Raw genomic sequence first — 25,733 nt, 5'->3', positions numbered from 1 at the left:
CCCTCCACAATCTCAGTATGAGTCCCCTTGTGTCATGCTTGCACGCATCCCATGCTTGCATCACGGTCCACAGATTCTGGAACTCAAAGGCATGCATGGACCCACTTGAGCATCTCAGCTTTCCAGCAAGCAAAGAAAAAGTGTCCACCCCCCCAGGACCTACCCCTACCCCGTCCTGCCCCTCCCCTCCCTGGTTGGCCCTACCTGGCTGGTAGAAGTCTGGAGCCAGTTCCCTGGCCAAAGTGCGGGCAATGTTGGACTCTTGGTTGGCAGCCAGGGCAGCCTGTTCTGCTGCCTCAGCTTTGGCCTTGGCGTGACTTGTCCTAAGGAGACAACATGGTGGAGACTCAGGATCCCTCCAGAGAACTAGCCCTCTGCCCTTCCTCCCCAACCCACAAAGAGACACCCTGGACAGAATTTTCATTCACTCCAGCTGTCAATGAATATTTATTGAGCCCTGTGGTCCAGACTGCTGTGCATTCCCCAGACCATTTCCTCTTCATTCTGGGCACACAGATGGACTACATTTCCCAGCCTCCCCTGCAGTTAGGTGTGGTCAGGTGACCGTCCAAAGCATTGTGGGAAGACAGGATTATGCCATTTCCAGACCTGGCCCACAGAAACCTCCCCTATAATCCTCTTTGTCCTCTCTTTTACCCCTGTTGCTGGTAAAATGCAGAGGCCAAGGCCCAGAACAGGGAATTTAACCTCATTTGTGTCACAGATCTTCCTGGCATCTGGTGACACCGCTGGACCCCTTCTTGGAATGTTTTAAAATGCACAAATTACACAGGATTACAAAGGGATGCAATTATATTGACACACTGTTACCAAAATATTTAAAGGGACAAATTTGTAATATAATAATGTATATTCTTCTTTATTAACACTTTAAACAAAATATCTAGCTGGTCTATTAACTACCATAATTTAAAAGTATAGATTAACATAAAGGATATTTCAAGGATACGTGCAACAACAGTAATGTGACATGAAAGTATATGTGATTTCTATTAGTGACAAAGTCAGAGATACTGCTAATACTACTGTTGATTTATTGCCAACTTCCATAATTGAAGAAAATACTAAATTTCGGTTAGAGGTTAGTAAAAATAAAGATGTGGTTTTCCCTGCCCAGATCCCTTCGCTGGGCAAATGCACCCAGCCCTAGCTTCTGAATTGACTGCTAATGGCTCACTGCTCTCCCAGAGAATTGCAACCAGTAGAAGCCACCTTGTTCCCGATGTCAACGACCCCTCCCCAACCCAGGGAGCCCATAACCAATGACTAATGACACCAGCCAGCCCCTTCTTGCCCCAAGAGGAACCAACTCTGAGGTACAAGTCAGGCTCCAGAGCCCCCATGGGATCAGGCTGAAGCTGGACTCCAGGTAAGACCACATCCCTGCTTGGCTACTTCCCTGTCCGATTCTGTGTCTCTCCTGAGAGCACTTGCTCCATAAATCGTCTGCACAAGGATCCTCATCTCAGACTCAGCTTCTAGGGAATCTAACCTAAGGCAGCATCCAGGTTCACGGACTCCCTGATTTCTCTCCACACTACTGCCTGTGGACCCCAGGTTCAGAAACACAGTGGAAGGAATTTGGGTCCACAAATGATTATTGCATAGAGCAAAGTCCCCCCAGCCCCGCAAAGTCCCATATTAAATGTGGAACATTTAAGCATTAAATTTAAACATTAAATTCAGCAAGCCTTAAATGTCTACTGCATTAAGCACCTGAAATTTGGGGGATGTTTATTTCAGTTTATTTAATCTAGCCTAACTAGGAGAAGTACCTGCTAAAATATTAACAGCCCCACTTGCCAGTGGGCATTGTTTTAAAGGAATTATGAAGATTATCTCATGTAATCATCATGATGCCTTAGGAAGTTAGTGCTGTTATTATTTTCCCTGTTTTACGGAAAAGGAAACTGAGACACAGGCAAGGTAGGTAACTTGCCCAAGGTCACAAAGTCTTTAAGTGCAGGAACTGAGATTTTGAACCCAGGCAAGATGATTCCAGAGCCTGTGCTTCTCTGAAGCATGTGCCACACTTGGCCAGGAGCTGGGATTCCTGTGGACAAGACAAGCCCCTCTCAAGTGAGGGAGATGGGCTGGAAGCAAACAACCAAAATTATTTAATACAGTGTAATTAAATAAAAAGTGCAATTGTGAGAAGTGCCATAAAGGAAGAGTACAGAATGCAATGAAAATGTACAACAGGAAGACTTGATATAGATCGGCAGTGGAGGTGGGGGATTAGGCAAGGTTTCCTGGAGGATGTGACATTTAAGTTGAGAGCTGAAACTGACACACCAGTTGGCCCATCAGACGTGAGGTGGGGACAGTGAGCCAGGTAGAGGGAAGAGCACGTGCAAAGGCCCTGAGAGGGAGTAAGAGCTTCGTGCCTTTGGGGAACTGAAAGGTCAAATCGGTGGCCCCATGGGAAGATGAGTCAGTTCCTCGGGGAGCTGATTTGCGTGTGTCTTTAGCATGGAATCGGGCCCACGATAAGGGAGATAAATTTTACTAAGCTCCCTCCAAACGCCAAGCCCTTTGCCTACATTATCCCTTTCAATCCTCAAAACTGCCTGGGAGGTAGTTTTTACTGTCTCTATTTCACAGGTGGGGAAACTGAGTCTCAGACAGGTACCTTGCTCAAGGATGCAAAGTAACAGTTGACACTTACAAAGCATTTACTACATATCAAGGGCTTTATAGAAATTAACCCATTTAATTTCCCCAACCACTATGTGGTAGTGGATGTGGTTATCACCATCATCCCTCTTTACAGAGGAGAAATCCGGGGCATTAAGAAGGCTTCAAGGATCCCACCAAACTTACCCAGCCAGCAAGTGACAGCAAGTTTTCAAACCAAGGCTTTCTGCGATCTAGAGTCTGTGCCCTTAACCACCGGCTGTAGCTCCACTCCATAATGAGTACTGGAGTTCAAACCCAGAATTGTCTGATTTCTAAACCCTTGCCCTCTCCACTGCCACAATAATGTTTACTGAAGAAAAGAATATTTTACTGACTGAAAGGATACATAAATGAATGCATGCATGCACACGTACACGTATGTATGCGTAAGCGGGCAGCATAGGAAATAGTTAAGAGCATGGTTTTGGAATCAGCAGTCCTGGATTCCAATTTTGGCTCTGCCAAGGCTGGGGCTAGGGTGCAAATGAGGCATTCACCTCAGGCTCAAAATTTAGGGATGCCAAAAAACTCAGTAATCCAGATAAATAATACTCGAACGCCCTATTTTTAGAAGTCCAAACTAATGCAAAAATAATCCTTGATGAGCAAGCTATGAACAAAATTTAAATAAAGGCCAAATCAGACCCTGCATTTGTATGACTCTCCTCACTCGCCTCCCCCTAGTCCCGACCCCACTGGGACTCTAGGACCTTGGGTGAGTGGCTTTGCCTCTCTATGCCTCAGTTTCTACATCTGTAGGATAATAATTCTGCCCTTTTGGAGTTGCTGTGAAAACTACTGAGAGGCAACACATGAAAGTGTTTAGCCTGGGATGGGGCTGAGTGATGATGATGATGGTGATGATGGTGGTGATGGTGGTGGTGGAGAAGGAGGAGGAGGAGAAAAAGAAGGAGAAGGAGGAAGATGACATTTGTGACATCAAAATCAAGTGTGGAACCAACAAGGAACCTACTGTATAGCACAGGGAACTATACTCAGTATTTTGTAATAACCTATAAGGGAAAAGAATCTGAAAAAGAATATATATATATAATATGTATATACATACCTAGATATATGAATATATATACACGTACATATATATATATATACGTATAACTGAATCGCTGTGCTGTACACCTGAAACTTACATGATATTGTAAATCAACTATACTTTAATTAAAAAATTAAAAAATAAAAACCGAGTGTGGTACATGCATATCCCCAGACTCATATTTGCCTGTACATGGGTATGTGTGATTCAAAGATCTAAAGTTTCAGAGACACTTCCCTGGAAACCTGAAACCCCAGGTTGGGGGAGGAGGGAAAGGGCTGGGCAAACCCTCAAACTGAGAAAATGTCCTTTTTTGGTAATGTAAGCTGGATGAGGCTTGTTTCCCGGTGCCCTGGGAAGCTGTGTTGCAGGACTCCTCAGGCCAGAATGGCAGCCTTCACACTGAGCCCTGGAAGATTCTGAGGGATCAACGGTGGACCCTCCAGGGCAGCCAGAACAGGGGTCAGAGGGGAGTGGCCACACAGCCCAAGGCAATAAGGGCTGCTGGGTTTAAAGGAAGCACGCTCCTCTGCCCACATCCATCAATCTGACCGACTGAATACCTTATCAGCGCCCCCCCCCCCCACAAAATGCCTCTGATTTCAGGAATAGCTCCCCAGCTCCCCAGCCTTCAAGCCAGGAATCCCAGCGTCTCCCACACCCTCCTTCCTCACCTTTCAATATTCACAGACAACAACCACCAACTCCTGTCTCTCCTGCTCCCCCTATAGCTCTTGAATCTGCCCATTCTCCTTCCTTCCATCACTCCTCCTGCAAGGTCCCCCACTCCCATCTGTAGCCTCCCTGCCTCCAGGCTCGCTTCCTACAACCAATTACATGCAGCTTGCTTAACCCATACATCCCGTGGCCTCACCTCTTGCTGAAAATCTTTGCAAGGCTTCCTATTGTGCTGAAAATAAAGTCCAAACTACTTAGCGTGGCCTTCAAGGCTCTCCAGATTCTCGGCCCGAGGCAGCCTTGATGGGGTGTGTCTGGCAGCTTACCAGGGCAGGCTGAACTGCTGTGGTCCAAAGGCTATCTTCTGGTCCAGTGGCACTCACAGTGTGGTCCATGCACCACCCCCCAGCCCCTCATCATCCAGGCAGTTGTTGAAAATGCAGATTTGGGGGCTCCACCCCAGATCTATTGAATCAGAATTTCTTAGGAGGAGCCCAGGAATCTGTATTTTATAAACCTCCAGCTGCTTCCACTGCTCATTAAAGTTTGAGAAGCATGCACTAGTCAGACAGAGAGAAAATCCAGCTTTCTCTTGGGCAGTTCCCAGCCTGCTCAACCCCCCAGGAGCCTTGAGTGGCTCTCTTCAAGCACCAGGATCCCTCCCTGAGTCCAGGTCCTGCTAGGGAAGCGCAGGAATCATTTCTTTTCCTATGACCACTTTGATGTTTCTTGGGGAGGGTCTCCTAGGATGGCTCTGCCCCTAATGGGGAAAAGGGAGGGAGCAGTAACTGGGGCAGGGGGTGGGGCAGGGATCAGTCACCCTTCTTGATTTCAACAGATTTTCTTTCGTCAGCAGGGTTAAAAATAGGGCTGGTGGTGGTTCAGGGCTGGGGCAGGGCAATAACCCAGGGGAAGCACTTCTGAGAGTATCCAGCCCCACCCCTGACTCCTTTGCCCACCCCAGACCCCTAACCGCCCCATTAGATCTGGCCTTGTTGCCCAGGCTCCACCAGGCCACCGATGGCTTCATTGGGCCAAAGGGAGACACCCACAGGATGTACCCCTGACTCCTCTGCTCTGGCTGTTCTCCCCTCTGGAATGTTTTCTCAATCCTTCTGCCTCCCAGCCTTAAAGGGCCAGCTCAAGACCCACTTCAACATCCAGATTCATTCATTTAATACAACTTTATGGAGTGCCTACTATGTGCTAGGCACTATTCTGGGCACTGTGACTAAAAAAGCAAACCAAGTATCCAAAAATCCCTTGTAGAGCTCACATTCTATGCAGGGGTCAGCAAATTAGGGCAACAGGCCAAAGTTAGCCTGCTGCCTGTTTCTGTACCACCTGTGAGCTAACAATGCTTTTTATATTTTTAAAGGTGTGGAAAAAAACCCAAAAGAGTAATTTTATGATGTGAAAATTATATGGAATTTATTGTGTCCATATAAAGTTTTATTGGAACAGAGCCACACCCATTCGTTTACTATTATCTAGGGTTAAGTAGTTGCCACCGAAGTCCATGACCTGCAAGGCCAAAAATATTTACCGTCTGGTGCTTTACAGGAAAAGTCTGCCCACCTCTGTTCTAATGCATCCACTCAACAACGGTCTCTTCTACTACTCTTATTAATAATATTAATCTGTTATTGGTTGAGCACTTTGTGCCCAGCTCTGTGCTACGGCCACAATTACACATATGACTTCGGTGAGGTGAAGTCACTTTCTCAAGGTCACACAGCCAGAAAATGCATCTGCCCAAGCTCTTCCCCATTACACTGAGCCGCGGCCTTCCTGGCACTAACTAACTGGGCCAGGTCTTCCACGTGCTGGGACCAGGGATGGGGAAAAATCAGACCGAGCAGCCGCCTGAGGAGCTCACAACCTAATGCAGCCCTGCCAGGTCAACTATGCAACATCTCTGAAAATCAGTGGATGGACAGGGGCGCAGAGCAAAGCCTTAAACTGCATGGGGTGTGGCTAAGAGGGGGCAGCTCTGGCTAGGTTGTCTGGGGTCAGGTCTTGGCTCTGCTCCTTATACCATCGGGCAAGTCTGAGTCCCCTGAGCCCCAGTCTCCTCATCTGTAAAATGGGGATAACAACAGCACCTGCCTCAGAGAAACAGTATAAGGAGTAAATGAATAAACAGTCATATGGCCCTTAGAACAGTAGCCAGGACACAGGAAGTGCTATCTAGGTGCTTGTTAATAAAATATGTAAGAAGCACAGTTGATTTTAGACGACTGAAACAAAAAACCTGAATGTACTTAATGTCACTGATTTGTTCACTTAAAAAGTTTTCAGAAATCCGTCAGAACAAGGAGCCCATGGTAGGTTTGGAGGACAGAGGCAGATAATCAGAGCCCCCAACTCAGGCCTCTGCCAGCCTCTCTGAAGCTGCAGAGGTGATCGATAAGGGCAGTGCAGCCAAGTCTTCCTGAGGGGATGCTTCAGATGCCACCGCCCTGTCTTCTCCCAAAATAGCCCCTCGCCCCTAGCTCTGGCTGGCTGTGGCCGTTTGCCCCCAGAACAATCATGGTCAGAGTAAACTCGAGGAGGAACCACAGCTGGAGTGTCCAGCCACCTGCCCAGATAGCTCCCTGGGAGAAAGTTCCCCTGCCCTCCAACAAGGATGTAGACAAGGGTCCGGTCTCGCCTGGACTGCATTCACTTGGCAAACGTGTGCTAAGCCCTGCTGGGAAACTCTTCACCAGAGGGATTAAGGGTACAAGTTCACGTCCATCATATTCTGGGTACCTGACCTTTGCTCTCTGGCCTCAGTTTCCTCAACTGTGAAATGGGGTTAATAATATTTAACTCACAAAATACTGGGAGCCTGAAATAAGATTGCACAGAAGTGCTTAGCATAAACTGAGCACTTAACAAATATTAGCTATCATTATTGTTACAGTTTTTGTTATTATTATAATGATGTTTACCAGCAATTCCCTTCCAAAATGCTAAGGACTGCCAAAAAATTGGGATTTAAATATGCATTTGTAGAAGGATATGTCATGTAAACATTGTTTCAAGGTTCACCCACGTTGCAGCATAAATAGTACTTCATTCCTTTCTATTGCCAAATAATGGTCCACTGTGTGGATAAACCATATTTAGTTTATCTGTTCATCAGTTGATGGACATTTGGGTTGTTTCCACCTTTTGGTTACTATGAATAATGCTGCTATGGATATTCGTGTAGAAGTTTTTGGGTGAATGTATGTTTGCATTTCTCTTGGGTATACACCTAGGAGTGGAATTGCTGGGTCATGTGATAACTCCTTTTAACCTTTTGAGGAACTGCCAGACTGGTTCTGAATTGAGTGTAACATTTTACCTTCTTCCAATAACATATGAGGGTTCCAATTTTTCCACCTCCTTGTCAACACTTACTATTATTCATTTTTAAATTTTAGTCACACTAGTGGTTTGTGAGGTGCATTTCATCGTGGTTTTGATTTGCATTTCCCTGATGGCTAATGATGTTGAGCGTGTTTTTATGTGCTTAACGACCATTTATGAATCTTCTTAGGAGAAGTGTTTATTTAGATTCTTTGCCTGTTTTCAAATTTTTTGTCTTATTATTGAGTTGTAAAAGTTCTTTATATATTCTAGATACAAGTCCTTTATCAAATATATGATTTGAAAATATTTTTCCCATTCTGTTGTCTTTTCACTTTCTTGATGGTGTCCTTTGAAGCATAGAAGTCTTTAAGTTTAATGATGTCCAATTTATCTATTTTTCTTTTGTTGCCTGTGCTTTTGGTGTCATATCTAAGAAAGCTTTGCCTAGCTCAATGTCCGAAGATTTACTACTATATTTTATCCCCAGGGTTTTATAGTTTACTTCTTACATTTAGATCTAGAAACATTACTTCTAATAAGAAAAAATGGGAAATAAACTAAGGGTTCGTACCGCCCTAGGAGATAGGCACCACAACCATTTTACAGATGAAGAAACTGAGGCACAGAGAGGTTAAGTCACTTGCCCATTATTATTATAATGAACATTAAGCCAGACATGGCCCCTGCTCTGGAAGGATGTAGAGTCTGGTCAGAGATAAGACAAGGTGAAAAGTTTTGAGAACAAACAGAAGGCTACAGGGCAGGAGAAAGCCCATGTGGCGGGTTACATGTTCATAATTTCTATTTTGTTATTTTTATATTATAAATATATAAAATACGTAGTAAAAATAATATGGTTTCATCATCAAAAAAATTGGAAAATAAGCAGATTTTTTTGAAAAAAGAAAAATTGCTGTTAATATTTTGGTATTTTGAGGTGGTTAAGAACACTGTTTTTTGACTGTGGGTGGCTTACGTAATTCTCTGTACTTTGATTTTTTTCCATCTGTAAAATGGGGATATGAATAGCCCCTGCCTCACAGAGTTGTTGGGATTATAGAGTGAATGACTGTACCTAAAGCATTTAGAACAGGACGTGACACATAGAAAGCTTTATGCAAGTGTTTGAAAATTTTAGAAAGTGAATTTGTTTTAGCTGAAGTGGAGGGGCATGGGTTTTGAGTCTAGGGGGCTGTGCCCACCTCCAGGCCCTAGGTAGGACCTCCCGACCTTGGAAGCCCAGCCTGAAATCCCCAGGCCATGGAGGTGACCTGTTCCAGATCATGTCTTACAGAAACCTTTCTCCCTTTCTTGAAAAAGAGCCGCCAGCCCAGCTGGGAAGGGGGCTCACACTCACCATGTGTGGGTGGGTAAATGACACCCCTTCCCCCACCCCAGCCTCTAAGGGGGAGGCAAAGTAATGAGTTGCTGTTTACTAAGTGCTAACTATGTGCCAGACACTTGATCTCTGTGGTCGGCTGAATAATGGCCCCAGAGATATCCAGGTCCTAATCCCTGGAACCAATGAATGTTACCTTATACGGCAAAAGGGGCTATGCAGATGTGATTAAATTGAGGATCTTGAGATGCAGGAATTATCCTGGATTATACAAGCAGGTTCTAAATGTAACCACAAGTGTCCTTATAAGAGGGAGGCAGGGGCAGATGGGACCACAGGAGAGGAGAAGATGATGTGATGATGGAACAGAGACTCGAGTGATGCACTTTGAAGATGCAGGATAGGGCCCCAAACCGAGGAATGGGGGCAGCCACCAAGAAGTTGAAAAGTCAAGGAATTGGATTCTCCTGTCAGCCTCCAGAAGGAACCAGCCCTGTCAACACCCTGACTTTAGCCCACTGAGACTGATTTCAGACTTCTGACCTCCAGAACTGTAAGAGAATAAATCTGTGTTGTAAGCCCCCAAGTTTGTGGTAGTTTGTTACAGCAGCAACAGGAAACTACAACAACCTCTGTGATCTCATGTCATCCTCACGACGACCCACTGTACAGGAGAAGAAAGGAAGGCTCAGGAAATTATTTGTCCACGGCTCATAGCTAGTGAGATCCAGAGCCGGCTGGAACATGATTCCAGATCTGTCTGGCATCAGAGTCTTTGCTGACCCACGCATCTGCTACACACTTCAGTTAAGCCAGAAGACCCCAGCAGCTGGGACTGGCCACAACCATGCCTCTTCCCCCAGGGGCATGGGCAGTCCTAGCGTTCATCGTGCCTATCATAGAGCCCAGGGCTAGTGGTTACCAGCAGTGATACCCTCAACTTCCCCAAAGAAAGGTTAGTCCATCCGAACCTGGGAATTGCCTGGCTGACTACATGTGACTAAAGTCTGGCGGTATTGCGGCAGCCAGTGAAGTGACAGGGAGGGGACCTCAGGCCTTGCTCCCCCTCCCCACATACGACTGGGCCTGCAGTCCAATTTGGAACCCAGGTCTCAGCAGTGAGGCCTTTTCTGGATGAGTTGGCTGCACAGGGAAACTTCCTTTTTAAAAAGTCTACACCAGGGACTTCCCTGGTGGGCCAGTGGTTAAAAATCCGCCTTCCAATGCAGGGGACGCGGTTCGATCCCTGGTCGGGGAACTAAGATCCCACATGCTGGGGGACAACTAAGCCCATGCAACGCAACTACTGAGCCTGTGCGCACTAGAGAGAAGCCCGTGCGCCACAACTAGAGAGAAGCCCGCGCGCTGCAACAAAAGACCCTGCATGCAGCAACTAAGATCCCATGTGCCACAACTAAGACCCGACGCAGCCAAATAAATAAATAAATATTTAAAAGTCTACGCCAGATTTTAAAATCACATTTTATGAATTATGAAAAGAGTAACAGTAAAGCAACAGCACTGGGAACCCACTGTGCAAAAACAATAGCTATGTTAGCTTTAGAGCCTTCTTTTCTAGCCTTTCCACGTGTACATCTATTTTTTAACATAGCTGTGAACACAATAAGGATACAATTTTGAGGGTGAGTTTTTAAGAGCATGGAATCTGAAGTCATGCTACCCAGGTCTGAAAACCCTGACTCAGACATTAGCCGTGTGACCTGGGCAAATCACTTAACCTCTCTGTGCATCCATTTCTTCTTCTGAAAAGTGAGTGTGGCAGGAAGATTTTTCAGATGCCTCCTGGTATTCATACCCTTATGGGATCCCCTCCCCTTGAGTATGGGCTGAACTCAGTGACAGGCTTCTAACAAAAAGACTATGGCAGCGGTGACAGGATATCACTTCCATGACTAGTTTACAAAAGATGGTGACTTTGCTCTTGCTAGCAGACTCTTGCTGGCTTTGACGAAGCAAGCTCCCATGTTGGGGAGGCTCACATGGCAAGGAACTGAAGGCAGCCTCCCGCCAACATCAGCAAGGAGCTCAGGGCCTCAGTCCAACGGCCCACGAGAAACTGGATCCTGCCAACAAACATGTGCGTGAGTGTGGAGTGGATCCTTCCCCAGGGGAGCCTTCAGATGGGACCAAAGCCCCGGCCAACACCTTGACTGCAGCCTCATGGGAGACCCTGAGCCAGAGGACACAGCTCAGCCACGTCCTGATACCTGACCCACAGAAACTGCGAGATAAGAAAAATGTGTTGTTTCGTGCTGCTATGTTTTGGGATAATTTTTTAGGCAATGATAGACAACTATTACAAATTTGGATAATAATAATGCCTACCTCATAGGGTTGTTATGAAAATTAAAGGAATTAATATACAGAAAGGGCTTAGAACAGTGCCTTTTGCACTGAGTGTGCACTAGAGAAGTTTAGCTTTCACTATTATACATTTTTCACTCACATAATTTTTCATGTTTGCATATATTCATGTTTATCATTTCAGACTGCTCAACCTTTTCTTCTTTAGAAATTTAACATCTACATATTTTTGAGCTAGTGCTTCCCCTTCTGGGAATCTGGCCAACTGACATACTCAAATTGTGCAAAATGACACACGTACAAGGGTATTTACTGCCATCCTGTTTGTAATAGCAAAAGATTGGAAATGAAGCCAAAGCAAGAAGTGGGGAAGTAGTTGATTAAATTATGGTATAGTCATTTGAAGAACAATTCTTGTTGAGTGCCTACTATGTGCCAGCACTATGCTCAGATATTGGCATGTATTATTTCATTTAGTCCTCACAGTATTCTCTAAGGTAGACATCACTATCAATTCCCATTTTACAGGTGAGAAAACTAAGGATGAGAAGATTAGATAAGCCATCCAGTTCACACAGTCAATAAACGGGGAAAGCCAGGAATTCCAGTGTGGTGAACACCAAAATAAGATTAATATTAAATAATTTTTAATATTAATGTTGGAGTTTTTGTTAATATTGGTGTCGGACGACATGGTTTCAAACCCCAGCTCCTCCACGTCCAAGTTGTGTGACCTTTGCCAAGTCATGGAACCTCTCCAAGTCTGTTTCACCATCTGTAACTCGGGTTAATAATAGCACTTAGCTGCCCCTAGAATTATTGTGAGGATCAAGTGAACTGTGGCACGTGAAGGGTATACTCATTTGATCGTGACAAGTATTTACTAAGCACCTACTGTGTGCTGGGCCCTGGGCTAGATCTAGGGGTACAGCAGTGAACAGAAGAAACTCACCTCCTAAAACTTACAGACTAGCCTAGCATGCCTCCCTGTGCATAGTGGGAACCCCATCAATGGTAGCTGCTATTTTTGTTACTATTACTTAAAGAGTGATTCTTCGCCCCAAGGGTTGGACTTCCCACCTGGGTCTACTGGGATCGCCCGCAGAGAGCCCGCTGACCTGGCTCTGGGTGTGCTCTGCTCCCCGCCTCAGCCCATCCCGTCCACCCGGTGAGCCAGCCGGCCATGGCATCCCACAAGGCCCAAGTCAGCAGACATCTCCTGTCTAAATAAGGACAAGGCGCACAGGAGAGCTTTCTGTGAGCTGGAGGAATGCTGACAGCTGAGCCCTCCCGGCCCAGCACCCTCCCCGGCCTCCGGCCCCTCCCCAGGTGGGACTCCGCTGTGGCATTCCAGTTTTTCCCAGAGCAGCCCCCAAGGTCTCTGACACCCCCCTCACCCCCCAGGCTGCTCTGAAAACTGATAAGGAGCCTTAGGAAGGAATTCCAGGCAGCTCCATTTGCTCCTGGGGGCTTGCATCCCTGCTGCCACACGGGGAGGAAGAAACCGCGGGGAGGGGCCAACCCCGGCCCCAGCCCTGGAAAATCACATCCCTTGCTTCGAAAAGCATTTCCAGAGATTTTATTTGGCCTCAGGCGCTGTGTCAGGTGTGAGGGCCCCAGAGGAGATTCTGACCACGCTACTGTCTTCCTCTATCCCCAAACCATGTCACAGGTCACGACTGAGACAAGTCCATGGCTCCTGGTGGGGTGGGAAGGGGGAGACACATCTAGCCCAGAGCATGGGCTCAGGGGAGACCTCTTAGAGAAGTTCTTCCTGAGGCAGTGGCTGAACGGGGGAGCTCTGGCACCAGATGACTGGGGTTCCCATCCTAGCTCTGCTTCTTCCTAGTTGTGTGACCTTGAGCAAGTTACTTTACAGTTCTGTGCCTCCGTTTCCCCATCTGTGAAATGGGAGAATAACAGCACCAAACCTCACAGAGTTGGGAGAACTAAATGCATGGGTATTTGCAAAGTGCTTAGAGCAGTAAGGGCGGCGGGGGATGGGGGGGTCATGTCCTCAGGATTTGTTTAGGGTGACCGGAGAGCTTATCATTCAAACCAGGGCACCTGAGGGTGAAAGGGGGTCTGTTTATAATTATACCCAGCATGATCCAGGGCGATCTCAGGCACACGAGGCAGCGTGGTCATCCCAGCCTCGACCACAACTAAGGTGCCAACTGTCACCGACAGCGACTGTCTGTCATCTTTGTAAGCCAGCCCTGCAAGAGATGAACACCATACTCAGCACAGAGCAGGTGCACACAAGAGCTGCTGAGGTTTTGTTTCCAACAGATCTGACTTTCAGATTTCCCAGGAAGAAAAAATAACCCTTACGATGAAGACACGTAAAAACGAGACTTGAGCTAGAGTCCAAGGAAAAAATTAAGGATTTCTATGCATTAGTTAAGAGATATTTATTGAGCTCTTTATGTGGGTCCATGCCTAGGCCCCGGGGTGGTGGGGTGAAGGGGGAGGGGAAAGAGGTGTCATAAGGAAGCAAAATAAAGAAGTAAAGGATTCCATGCCTGGTGACCAACCATGGTTGGTCGGGTAACAAGGAAGCATTTGGAGACAGGATTCAAGATAGAACAGACACCATCAGGGAGGGGTCAGGTCTTGGGTGGGCCTGAGGGATGTGACAAAGGGAACCGATCAAATGCAGAGCAAAGGCAGAGAGGTGGGCAGGAAGGGGGCCTGGGGCTTGGGAAGGGCATGTCCTGATGGCTAAGAACCAGGTCTTGCACCAGAATCAAGGGTCCAAGTCCCATCTCCACCCCTTATGCACTGGCTTACCCGTGGCAACTCACACGATCTACTTCGCCTCACTTTCTGCAGCAATAAAATAGAGCAAAGGATACCTTCACTCTTCAGGGCTGCCCGGAGACCAAATGAGATGCCTGTGAAATTCTGTTCAGTTCATGGCACATTGCAAATGTAGAACGCTACATTTAGAACGCTAAATGTAGAACGTACTACAAATGTAGTACGCTCCACAAGGAACAGATTTTTGTCTGTTTTGTTCATTGATGAATCCCCAGCACCAAGAACAGGGTCTGGCCCACAGCAAGTGCTTAATAAAAATTTGTTGAATGAATAAATGGCAGCCATTGTGAGTATTATTATCATAATTATTATTCAGTGATAGGCCTGGCTGAGCTGGAGCAGAGGAAAATAAAGGAGCTTTTTACAGATGTGGAAGCAGGCCGAGACAGGTGAAGGGATTTGCCTGAGGTCACACTGCCAACAAGTCACAGAGTGGGATCTGCCTCCGTGGCCGGGCTCTTCAACTCCACCTCCTCCCATCCTCCCTGCCTGCCTGCCTTCTATAAGCATTCCCTGGGTGCCTACTAAGTGCAGGCATCTGACAACATAACAAGGATATAAAGAAACTTAAAATCAGAGTTCTGGCCATAAGGCGCTTATAGACCAGTAGAGAAAACCTATAGGAAAATAATCTAGTTGGGAAAGTTCAGGCTTTTTAAAATGGGAAACCCAGAAGAAGAACAGACATGGTAAACTTGCCTGCAGAGGAGACCTCTGAGCTACAGCCTGAAGCAAAGTAGGGATGGAGAAATCAAGCCTGATACTAAACATGTACTGGAGATGGCCCAGGCAAGCTCTTGACAGGACACTGGTAGCTTGAGATCAGCCACTGTGGCAGCATCTACACCATGGAAACTGGCAAACTCAAGGAAGCAGGGTTCTCCATGTCCACCCGCCACCCACCAGACCCTCCAAGAGCTGTTTAATCAGCACATTACTTCACAGAATAGACATGAGCCAGAAAAAAAGCTAACTGTCTCAGCAGATTCAGATCCTTATGTTTTACCTCCTACCTGGGCAATTTCTTTCCCCTCCCCCTTTGAAAAACAGGTTACTAGCTTTTTTGACAAAAAGCACTTGAAGTTTGCCATCTCCGACCTCAGGATCTCCCCTCCCTATTTATCACAGGACAATTCTTGGAGTGGGTCTCAGGCGGCGTCTGTGGGAACCTGCGCTTTGCTCTGTGAAGGAGTTAGGGGAGCTGAAGGGGACCCCTCCACGCTGTGTACAGGCATCCTCTCTTCTTCCTGCATGTAGTCCTGGGAAAATGACAAAGTCTTATTTTAAATTTCGAGGCTGTGGGCTTATTTCCATGTCTGTGTGAGCTAGTCAGATGGAGAAGAGAAGAAAGAAGTGAGGAAAGGGTGGTCTGAATAGAGGGAACTGCAGGAGCCAAGGCACAAAAAGGTGTTAAAACACACAGAGACACACAGACAGACACACACCAAGTGTTTAAGAAGCTGAGAAAAGTTTAGCCTGACAATGTCATGAGTGAATGAAGAATTAGGATGGAGGCAAATGATAAAGAGCCTTGAATGCCATGTTCACTAAACATTGCTGAGACTAGATAGCAGTTCACCAAACCTCTTTCCTCTGCTTCCTGGGCACACACCGGGACTGTTTCCCAGCCTCCTTCGCAGGAAGGTATGGCCACGTGACTAGATTCTGGCCAATGGAATGTGAGAAGACATGATGTGCCCTACTTCCTGGCCAATAAGAACCTTCCACTGCCTCTTTGCGGGTGTTTTTCCTTTTCATTGGCTTGATGCAGAGAGCGCTATGATCTTGGAAGCCGTATGTTGAAGATGGCAGAGCCACAAGATGGAAGGAGCCTGGGTCTCTGAATCATTGCTTGGAGGAGAGCTGCCCACTGAGAAGGCTACTCATTTTGGATTTTACGTGCGTGAGAAATAAACTTGTGCCGATCTGTTCTGTGCCTGTGTGCTTAAATGAAGGGATGGAAGAGGATGAGGAGAGTAGCAAGGGTACTCCTGTGCTCCTCCTCTCCAGTCTGGGGGACTCCTGTTCCAGTGTTCCACCAGCAAGCTTCAGCCCTGAGGTAAACCGTCTGCCACAGGAGGCGAGAGTGAGAGCAGGACATCTGCTTTCCTTGGACAAGATTGAGGAAGGCACTGTTAGTCTGCATGTCCATCCCTCTTTCATAAGAGCCCCTCAGGCCCATTAATGAATCAGTCACTGCCGAGCATTTAGTGAGTGCCTACTGTGTACAAGGTCTAAGCTTGGGCTCCTCCCATTCAGACCTCCAGAGTCTAGCTGCCCTTCTAAAGACTGGCTTTCCCTCCCTTTCAGGCTCTGGAAAGAGGGAGAGGAGAAATCTGTCCTTCAGGCCAATGACTCAAAAGCTTACTACTGACAGGACCAAAAATGATAGGTGGTACCAGGACATTCATCAGATAACATCGTTCCTTTAAGATTCAAAGTCAACCATCCAGATTTCTTCAATGAGAAAGCCTCATTTAATGTTTATATACCTTTAATGAGTCTTATATTCCATTTTTTTTTTAACAGAGAGAGAGCAGAGCAGCAAGCAGCCTTGATCTGAGCTTTTAGTAGGCAACCGCACTGGGGATGGTTTAATGATGTTTTGCTTCACCGTATTTTTCTCTTTTTCTTGTGCGTATGTTGTTTTGGTTTTCTTTTGGTATTGTCTGGTTGTGTTTTTGTTTTTTCCACTAACTTCTCTTTATGTAACACTGCATTTCTATCTACGGTAATGACCTAAAGACGCTTCATAAAAATAAATTTAGGGAATTCCCTGGTTGTCCAGTGGTTAAGACTCGGCGCTTTCACTGCTGTGGGCCCAGGTTCGATCCCTGGTCGGGGAACTAAGATCCTGCAAGCCGCGAGGCACAGCCAATAAATAAATAAATAAATAAATAAATAAATAAATGTAGGCTTAAGAAAGTTAAGATTTTTTCAAATAGTAAGGAAATAATAATCCAGAGGGTACATGGCTATGGCACAGCTCGGGAAGGTACATCAGTGACTGGCATTTGGGAAACGCTGCCTTACCCCACGTGGTCACGCATCTGTGCCTTTGCCCATGCTGGTCCCTCTGCCTGCTCTTCCGTGCTGACCGCACTAGGCTGCCTTGGCCTTGGTCCGGGCTGAAGTCATCTCCCAAAGAAGCCGTGGTAACAATGTGCACGTGGCTGGGGTGTGGGAAAGGCCAAGCAAAAAGCCAATTCTGGGTCGCTGTTTTTCCCCAAAACAAGGCAAGGACGGTTCAGTGTCCCAGGACACGGAGACCAACAGAGGGCAGGGACTTGCCCAGGATCACTCAGCACGTCGGGGCAGAGGCCTTCTCACCCTCCTACCATGTGGATGGGAAGATAAGAAGGGACAACTACTACAGAGAGACTTTGACCACTAATTGCACTTGGGGGAATTTATTCTAGAGATATACTGATCCACGGGTGAAATAATGAACGTACAGCTTTATCTCATATGGCAAAATTCTGGAAACTACCTAAACAATCATGTGCAACAACAGGGGCCTGATTAAATGAATGATGATTCAGCTATATAACGGAATACTATGTGGGAGTTAAAATGGATAAAGTTCTTTATTTGGAAAGATCTGGAAAGCTCTCTGATATATACACACAGCAAAGAGAAAAAAGCGAGGTTCAGGTGAATATGTATAATATGCTGCCTTTTGTGGCAGAAAGAGGAAAACAGGAATCTCTGCATTTGCTTATATTAGGTGGAACCATGTGAAATTGCTGTTTTGTAGGTCAAACATAAGTTTCACCTTAATATAAGCATAAAGTAACTCTGGAAGGAAAAGAAAAAACTGCAGGTAACAGTTGACCAGGGGTGGAGGTGGCAACCAGAGGGGAACAGGGAAAGAAGACAAACTTTACATTTTTGTCTAACTGTGGGGTTTTGAACCACATGAATATATAACCTTTTAAAAATGTAAAGGAAGAACTAATTAGGGCTCCAGGGCCAGCTTTTCTGGCACGTGGTGCTGGTCTCTATTTCCACCCCCGCTGGGGTGCTCAGGGAAAAACTATCTATGCCTGGGGCCTGCAGGGGTGGGGGGCTGCCCAGGTGAACCTCTGACCAATTCCCACCTAAAGGACCCACCCTATGGCATTTCTGACCCTACCTGGTGGGTCAGAGCTCAGAGGACCCCGTCCTTGGCCAGGCTTCTGGCAAGGCTACCTCAAGTCCTGTGGGGTTACAGGGGTTGGCAATGGGCTGCCGTGACCTTGGGGTAATACCCCCTTCCCAGATAGGGTGGCACGGAGCCGGGGCTGATGGGAAGAGCCCGTGGGCAGTAATGCGATAGCCCTCATGAGGGATGTGCTTGGCCAAAGGTGGCTTTAGAGATGGATCCTCACTGCAGCCCCTCCCTCCTCTCTGTGGTCCCACTCCACACCCCTCTGGAGACGAGAGGAGACAGGCTCTCCCTGGGGTGACTGCTGGGACAATGGAAACACCTAGGGGACTGGGCAGAGAGCTCCCCCAGTCTGCGGTCTCTGGTTCCTCATTCATCAACACCGGAAGGAATCACTGAGGCAAGAGAAAGCATAGTTATAATAATAAAAATGACAGCTGCCACTACTGAGTGATGGCTGTGTGCCAGGCACTGTGGCTAGGACTTGACGTGGACTATCTCATTTTACCCTCACAACACCCTCACCTGTAAGTACTCTATTAATTTCCACCATATTCCACAGTTGGGGAAACTGAGGCTCAGGGAAGTGACCTGTTGAAAGAAACAGTGTTATCTGACCCTAAAACCCATGCTCTCGATCACTAAATGATGTCTGTGCCTCTGTTTCTCCACCTGGAAAATGGAGAAAGTGATGAGATTTGAAAACAGGGGCTGAGGAAAGGGGCTGGAGACGTTTAAGCCAGTGAAGACTCTCAGAGGCATTAAGATCACAATCTTTACATCTCCGCAGGGATGTCCAGGGCAGGCATTGCTAACCGCTCACCAAATATCCATTCTCTCCTTCTTTCCTCCTAACAGAAGCCTAATCTTGTTCAGGGAAGCAATGTGTCCAGCTAAAATTATCCACCTTCCTAGATTCCTTGCATCCAGGGAAGGCCATGTGACCCGCTCTGGAGAAGGAGATGAAAGTCCCCGGGTGGGCTTCCTTCCCCATCAAGAGAAGCTGTTGCATTCCGACCTCTGCCCCGGATGTGGAGGTGTAGCTAGGGGCGCTGTGACCACCTTTGAGTACAGGACAGAAACTACATTCTAAGCAGAGCAGGAGGGAAAGACAGAGGGGGGCGTCCCCCGGGGCATCTTGGAGCTGCCATGTCAGCCTTGCACTGCCTCTCTGATCTTCTTCTGTGAGAAGATATAAGCCCAGTGCTTAAGACAGGTTCTGTGACCTGCAGCTGAACACGTTTCTAACTCACACAGCCCCCGAGGGCAGAACTGGGACCAACGAATCAAGCGACAGAGAAGCAGAGCATTCTCCTGGTTTGAGCAAATCTAAAAGCCAAAGCTGTCCAAAGTTGGCCTGGACTGGCTCAAGAGGTGGTGAGTTTCTTACATCTGGAGACACAGAAGCAGTGACCGAAGGGCCGTTCGGCAAGGATGATGGGAAAGGCATTCTGACCTTGGCCGGAGCTGAACCAAATGGCCTTGCATACTTTTATCATACCCACTTTGAGAGGTGAGGAAAGGGCCCCAGGATGTGTGCCCAGTTATGTACGGGCAAGGTTGATGCCCTACAGTGACCTGCAAGGCCCCACCAAGGCAGGGTCTACACCACTTTCAACAAGGAGGGAAACGGTCTACCTCTGTGCCGTCCGACATGGTAGCCATGAGGCCCTTGCCATGTGCTACTGTGACTGAAGAAGAGCACTTTTAATTTATTTAATTTCAATTCATTTCCATTTAAATTGCCACATGTGTTGGGACTTCCCTGGTGGCGCAGTGGATAAGACTCTGCGCTCCCAATGCAGGGGGCCCGGGTTTGATCCATGGTCAGGGAACTAGATCCCACACGCATGTTGCAACTAAGAGTTCGCATGCCGCAACTAAGGAGCCCACGTGCCGCAACTAAGGAGCTGGTGAGCCGCAACTAAGTTACCGGCCTGCCGCAACTAAGACCCCGCACGACCAAATAAATAAATAAATATTAAAATAATAATAATAATAAAAAAATAAAAAACAAAATAAATTGCCACATGTAGCTAGTGGCTCCCACACTGGCAGTGACCTGTCCCCTTCCCACCCCTGCACTCTCTCCGGCCTCTTATACTATTGTCTTCTCTCAGTCCACGTCAGCCATGCTGGTCTCCTTGCTGCTTCTAGAACATTCCAGGCACATGCTAACCTTGGAGGTTTTTCCTGACTCTGCCCTCTACTGGGCTGCTCTTCCCCCAGGTACCCGGTTGGCTAACTGGTTCAACTCCTTCATGTCACATATTTAGAAAGGCAACTTGCCCCCTCCCACGTGCTCTAAAATTTATTTATTATGTCTGCTGTGCTGTCTCCCCAGCTAGAATGTAAACTCCATGCAGGCCAGGATCTTGAAGTTTTCCTCCCTAAGTACCTAGAACACTCCCTGGCACATAGTAGGTGCTCAATACATATTTGTTGAATGTGATTGAAAGCTTAACTGAGTCAAATGGAGGGTGCCTCCCCTTACGAGATGTTGGAGACCTAACATCAGTCATTCAGCAATGCTTCCTGAGCCCCACATACGTGCTGGGTGCCGTGCCGGGTGCTGCCACCTGGCAGTGAACACAGCAGACAGGGTCGCCATCCTCTGGGAGTATACAAAGTAGTCGGGAAGACAGAATGAGTAGGGACAATTGTCGGGGTGGCAGGTGAGGCCGGGGCACACAGGAAACACATAACCGGGAACCCAGACTAGGAAAGAGCTCAGAGCTTCCCTGAGGAAGAAACATTTGAGCCGGTGAGGCCTGATAAACGAGGTGCTAGCAAGATCAAGAGTAAGGGAAAAGCATTTTAGGCACATGGAATAGCACGTGCAAAGGACCATGGGCAGGAAAGAGAATGGCCCTTTGGAGGAAGTGAGGCTGGAGGTGAGTGATGGGGAGACTGGTGTGAGATGGGGCTGTTGTGGTAAGCTTGAGCCAGACAGGAAGGGTCTTGGGGGCCAAAGCAGGCGAATCTGAAATTTCTAAGGGCAGACACCCCTGATGCCCACATCACAGCCCCTCAGTCTACCCCACTTTCACCCATTACTTTGCAGGACAGTTCCATGTACAGGAAGATGCCCGGGTACTGCCAGTGTCCCACCCAAGCTTCCCGAGTTCTACCCGGAGCCTGCTCTCAATGCTGCAGGACGCCCCTTCACCCCGACCCCAAGCACAAGCACACCCGGAAGTGCAGTGGATTTATGCCCCTGGGGGAAATCTTCAATGAATAGGGGACTGGAGCCAGTGGATAATGCTTTGCCCACCTACCACCCCTGCCCCTGCCCCATCCTCCAGGTGCACAATCTCGGGGGTGTTCTGTACCGAGGTCCCAGCCCAACCCAGTCCCTGTGCCTGCTGCGATGCCTCGATAACACACATTTATATTGGCTTTTCCTTCTTCCTTGTCTCACTCTACCCATCCACTTCCTCTCACCTCCTCCTTCCTGGTGTCACTTCCCAAATCAACTTCCTGCACCCAAATCCTTGTCTCAGGCTCTGCTTTCAGGGGAAACCAAACGGAAGACGCCCTGAAGGTTTTGCTTACTAGAGTGGCGTGGTCAGGCTTAACATTTTAAAATCTCACTCCAGCTGTTGCATGGAGAGTTTAGGGCAGAAAGAGCTGATAAGGGGCCCTTACAATGGGGCAGTGAGAGGGGCTGGTGGCCAACTCTGGGCTGGAGATTCTAAGGGATCCTTAGTTGCCCCTCAAGCCCAGAGGCTCGGCAGCAAGGCAGGGTGATGTAGAGGTTTGGCCCCCGCCAGCCTGTCAGCAAGAACCAGCCTCGCCAATTTCCATCCCGCAATGCCCACCTGGCTCCAGACACCCATTACAAAGGTGCTATTTTTAGAGAGCTGGGTGTTTACTTGAAGGATTTAAAGACTGGGCTTTATTTTTAACTCCTCCCCCAATGGCAGGGACTCACTGGTGTGGACTTAGGAAGTCAAGTGGAAGTTGGACTGGGCTGTGGAAACCCAGGGGAGTGAAACAGCCTGCACTTGGGGAAGGACGAAGCTTGGAGGAAATGCCTGCTGGCCTCTCCGAGTTCCACCCGCCTGACTCTCCGGGTAAGAGGAATGATGATAAAACTGGCCTCTCCTTACCGAGCACCGAGACCACGTAAAATCCTCTACACACATCATCTCATTTAGTCTTCATCACAACAGTGAGAAAGGCTGTTACTGTCCCCATTCTATAGACGAGGAAAGTGAGGCTCAGGAAGGGCAAAGGACACGAGGCTGGCAAGAAACAGCGGGATTCGAACTTCAATTTCTCCATCTCCCCATGCTTTCAACCACTCTGCCATACAAAAGGATGGCCAGGCACCAAGGTCAAGGCACGGAATATCAGACTGGCAGGAGAGTAACCTGAAATGTTAGAGCTCAAAGACTTTCTCTTCCAACAGTGGTTAAGGGGGTAGAGTCCAGATCAGAGAATTTGAAGCCCTGTTATGTCAGTTATTTGGGGACTTTGGGCTAGTTTCCTCATCTGTGAAATGGGTTAATATAATAGATAGCACCTCCCTCATGAGGATTAAATGAGATGATGCATATAAAGGGAATCAGCACAGAGCCCGGTACCCAGTAGTGAGAACAGGGCCCTGACCTGTGCCCAGCCCCCTAAGTGCTTGATCCTCTCATATGCCCAAGACTGGACCTCTCATGATCCCCATTTTAGAGATGAAGAAATGGAGGGACAGAAAGTTTATGGGGAAGTCACTTGCCCGCAAGGCTAGCAAGTGTCCAGGACCAGAACGCAGGCAGCCTGACCCTGAGTCTGAGCCCTCAAGCGCTTACCCTATGGTCCCCACTATTATTCTCACTGTTACTGTTATCCCAACACCCTGTGTCCAGGCCCTTCTGGTGATGACCCCTGAGTCCCTGGCACTGCTGGGGCTCAGCTCAGGTGCCACGGTCAGGGCAAAGCACTGGCTTCACATGGTCAGACCTTCCACTGGGACATGGGGAAACCCTGGCATTGGAGGAAAGGGGAATTTTTCTCGCAAAGGTGCAGGCTGTTGGCCTGTCTGTTCTCTGACTGCTGTTTAGGCTGAAATATCAAGCTGGAAAGGTTCCGGAGTCAGACTGAAAGCACAGTTTACAGGGGTGGGGGAGACAAAATGCTCCTTTCTACCTCCCAGAGACCTGTCCTCTTCCAGGATGACCTGTTAAATGTGACCCCGAAACCAACTGAGGTTTCAGAAGAGCCTCCCACACTCTGCCCCCTGGCCACGCTCCTCTCTCTGGGTCGCTGTCCCTTTCTAGGCCTCAGTTTCTCCATCTGTAAAATGAGCACATTGGGCCATGTCCTTTGACCGGCTTTTTCTGAGGACTGATGGGAGTGATGCTGTCTTTTCTCTGCTTCTCCCCTCTCCAAGCTCAGAAGGGTTGGCTCCCCCCAAAACACTGCCTCACAGTTTGAATATCTCCCTGCTGCCAGGGACCCAGGCAAGATCTTCTCTCTCCATAGACCACTCAGCTCAGAGGCCAGCCTTAGAGTCACAGCTGCCTCATGTATATCATGAGAATCCAGCTCTGACAACTAAGGAAATTCCATTCATCCCAGTCTTCGGTCTCTGGGAGCAAAGGGATTTTGTCCATCTGGCAATTCTTGAAGGAGGGATGTGATGGGCGGCAGGAATCCGGGGCTGGGGGCCTTCCCAACATTTTGAGGCCACCCCCTGGGAGTTTAATCCCCCCTGATGGAACCGCATATTCAAGAATCTCTGGAGGTGAGCCAGAAACAGAACAAGGGAAAACTTTTGCCTCTGTGGGCCTGGGCAGTTGATGGTGATCACTGGGTTCATGGAACACCTGATTGTCCTCAAACAATTTGGCAAAGATGCAAAAGAATGATAATCATGGTGTTGGTGATGGTGTGAGGAAAACTGCCCTCACACAACTGCACTTTGTTGAAGGGGGTTATAAATTTGGTGCAGCCTTTTGGAGATTACCTGGGGTTCTGCTAATAATTGAAATGCACATTCTTTTTGACTCAGCAATTCCGCTTCTAGGAATTTAATCCATAAAAGTACATCTGTGCAAGCAAGGACAGGCAGAGACATGGGGGCACCCCAGCAGGCTAATGACTTGACATGCCTTGCAACATTTATTCTTAAATATCTATTAAACAAATATGGAGGGGCAGTGGGACCTTTGACAGGGCTGATTTGGATTTTTGCTTGTTTGTGTTAATCCACTCAAGAGTACCATAGACCTTGTCAGGGGAGACCACAGAATTTACATTTTGACCATGAACGTCAAGAGTCAGTCCCTTGCAAAGACCGGGGCTAATGGCATTATATTTCCAATGCATTCTGGTGATGCTCAAATATCCCTGATAGGATAAGGTACCTGGCTGAGCTATCCCTTTAACCAGCTCCATGAGCAAGAATATGGTCCAAGGATGTTCACTGCAGCCTCGTTTGTAATTGTAAAAACATGAGATGGTTTCAATCTCCATCAAGAGAGATCTGGCTAAATAAATCATGGTACATCCAAACTGTGGAATATAATGCAGTTGTTAAAAAGATTAAGGCAGTATGTGCATAAGATGAAAAGATCTGTAAACATATTAAGTTTAAAAGCAAGCTGAAGAACATTATGTAGGTAGTCCCAGTTGTAGAAAACAAAAACAAAAAACACAAACCAGAATAGGTAAATGGAAGGATGCTATAAGTGAACTGTTAACAATCGTTACTTCAGAGGTGCAACAGAGGTGGAAGTAGAAAAGGGGTTTTATTACTTTTTATCTTCTATTATTCTGAATTTCCTTAAATTTTAGCAAGTATGTTTTTCTGAACAATGTAAAAAAAGAAAAAGAGAAAAAAGAGGAAAGAGAGAAGTTCACTGTATCTCAAGTGGTAGAAACTGTCCTGGGTAAGATCAGACTCGGGCCAGAATTATAGTTCTATCACTTACTAGCTATGTGACTTGGAGCATGTTTTAGCAATCTCTATGTGCCACAGTTAGAATTAGATGAGTGAATTTAGCTAAGCATTTAGAACACTGCCTGCTGCATAGTAAGTTCGAAACTCCTTAACCTGGCATTCAAAGCCGTCCTCACCTGGCGCTAGGCTGCCTTCCCGGCTCATCTCTAATCTCTTTCCCCACCCACACCAGCCCTGCCAATGACTCATGGCTCCCAAAACAAACCACACACATTCCTACCTCTGTGGCTTTACCTGGAATGACCTTTCTCTCCCTCATCTCCATCTGCAAACTCCTAAGCAGAGTCACCCATCACCTGCAGGGAATCTCCCAGACCACCTCTGCGGCAGTTAGTAACTCTTTACTCACTTGTCCCTCTAACCCACC

The 25,733-nt window shown here is 47.4% G+C and overlaps 1 protein-coding gene across 1 annotated transcript in view; it reads right to left on the bottom strand.

Moving 5' to 3' along the window:
- The window catches only part of JPH2 (junctophilin 2), a 60,462-nt gene that overhangs the window by 4,774 nt on the left and 29,955 nt on the right, over nt 1-25,733 (bottom strand). The window contains exon 3 of the mRNA XM_061208457.1: nt 205-323. Coding sequence (XP_061064440.1) covers nt 205-323 — 119 coding nt within the window. The remainder of the gene's footprint in view (nt 1-204; nt 324-25,733) is intronic.

The sequence above is a fragment of the Eubalaena glacialis genome, chromosome 13 (genome assembly GCF_028564815.1).
Source record: "Eubalaena glacialis isolate mEubGla1 chromosome 13, mEubGla1.1.hap2.+ XY, whole genome shotgun sequence".
In the NCBI taxonomy this organism is placed as follows: Eukaryota; Metazoa; Chordata; class Mammalia; order Artiodactyla; family Balaenidae; genus Eubalaena; species Eubalaena glacialis.
This window is presented reverse-complemented; position numbering and strand designations above follow the sequence as displayed.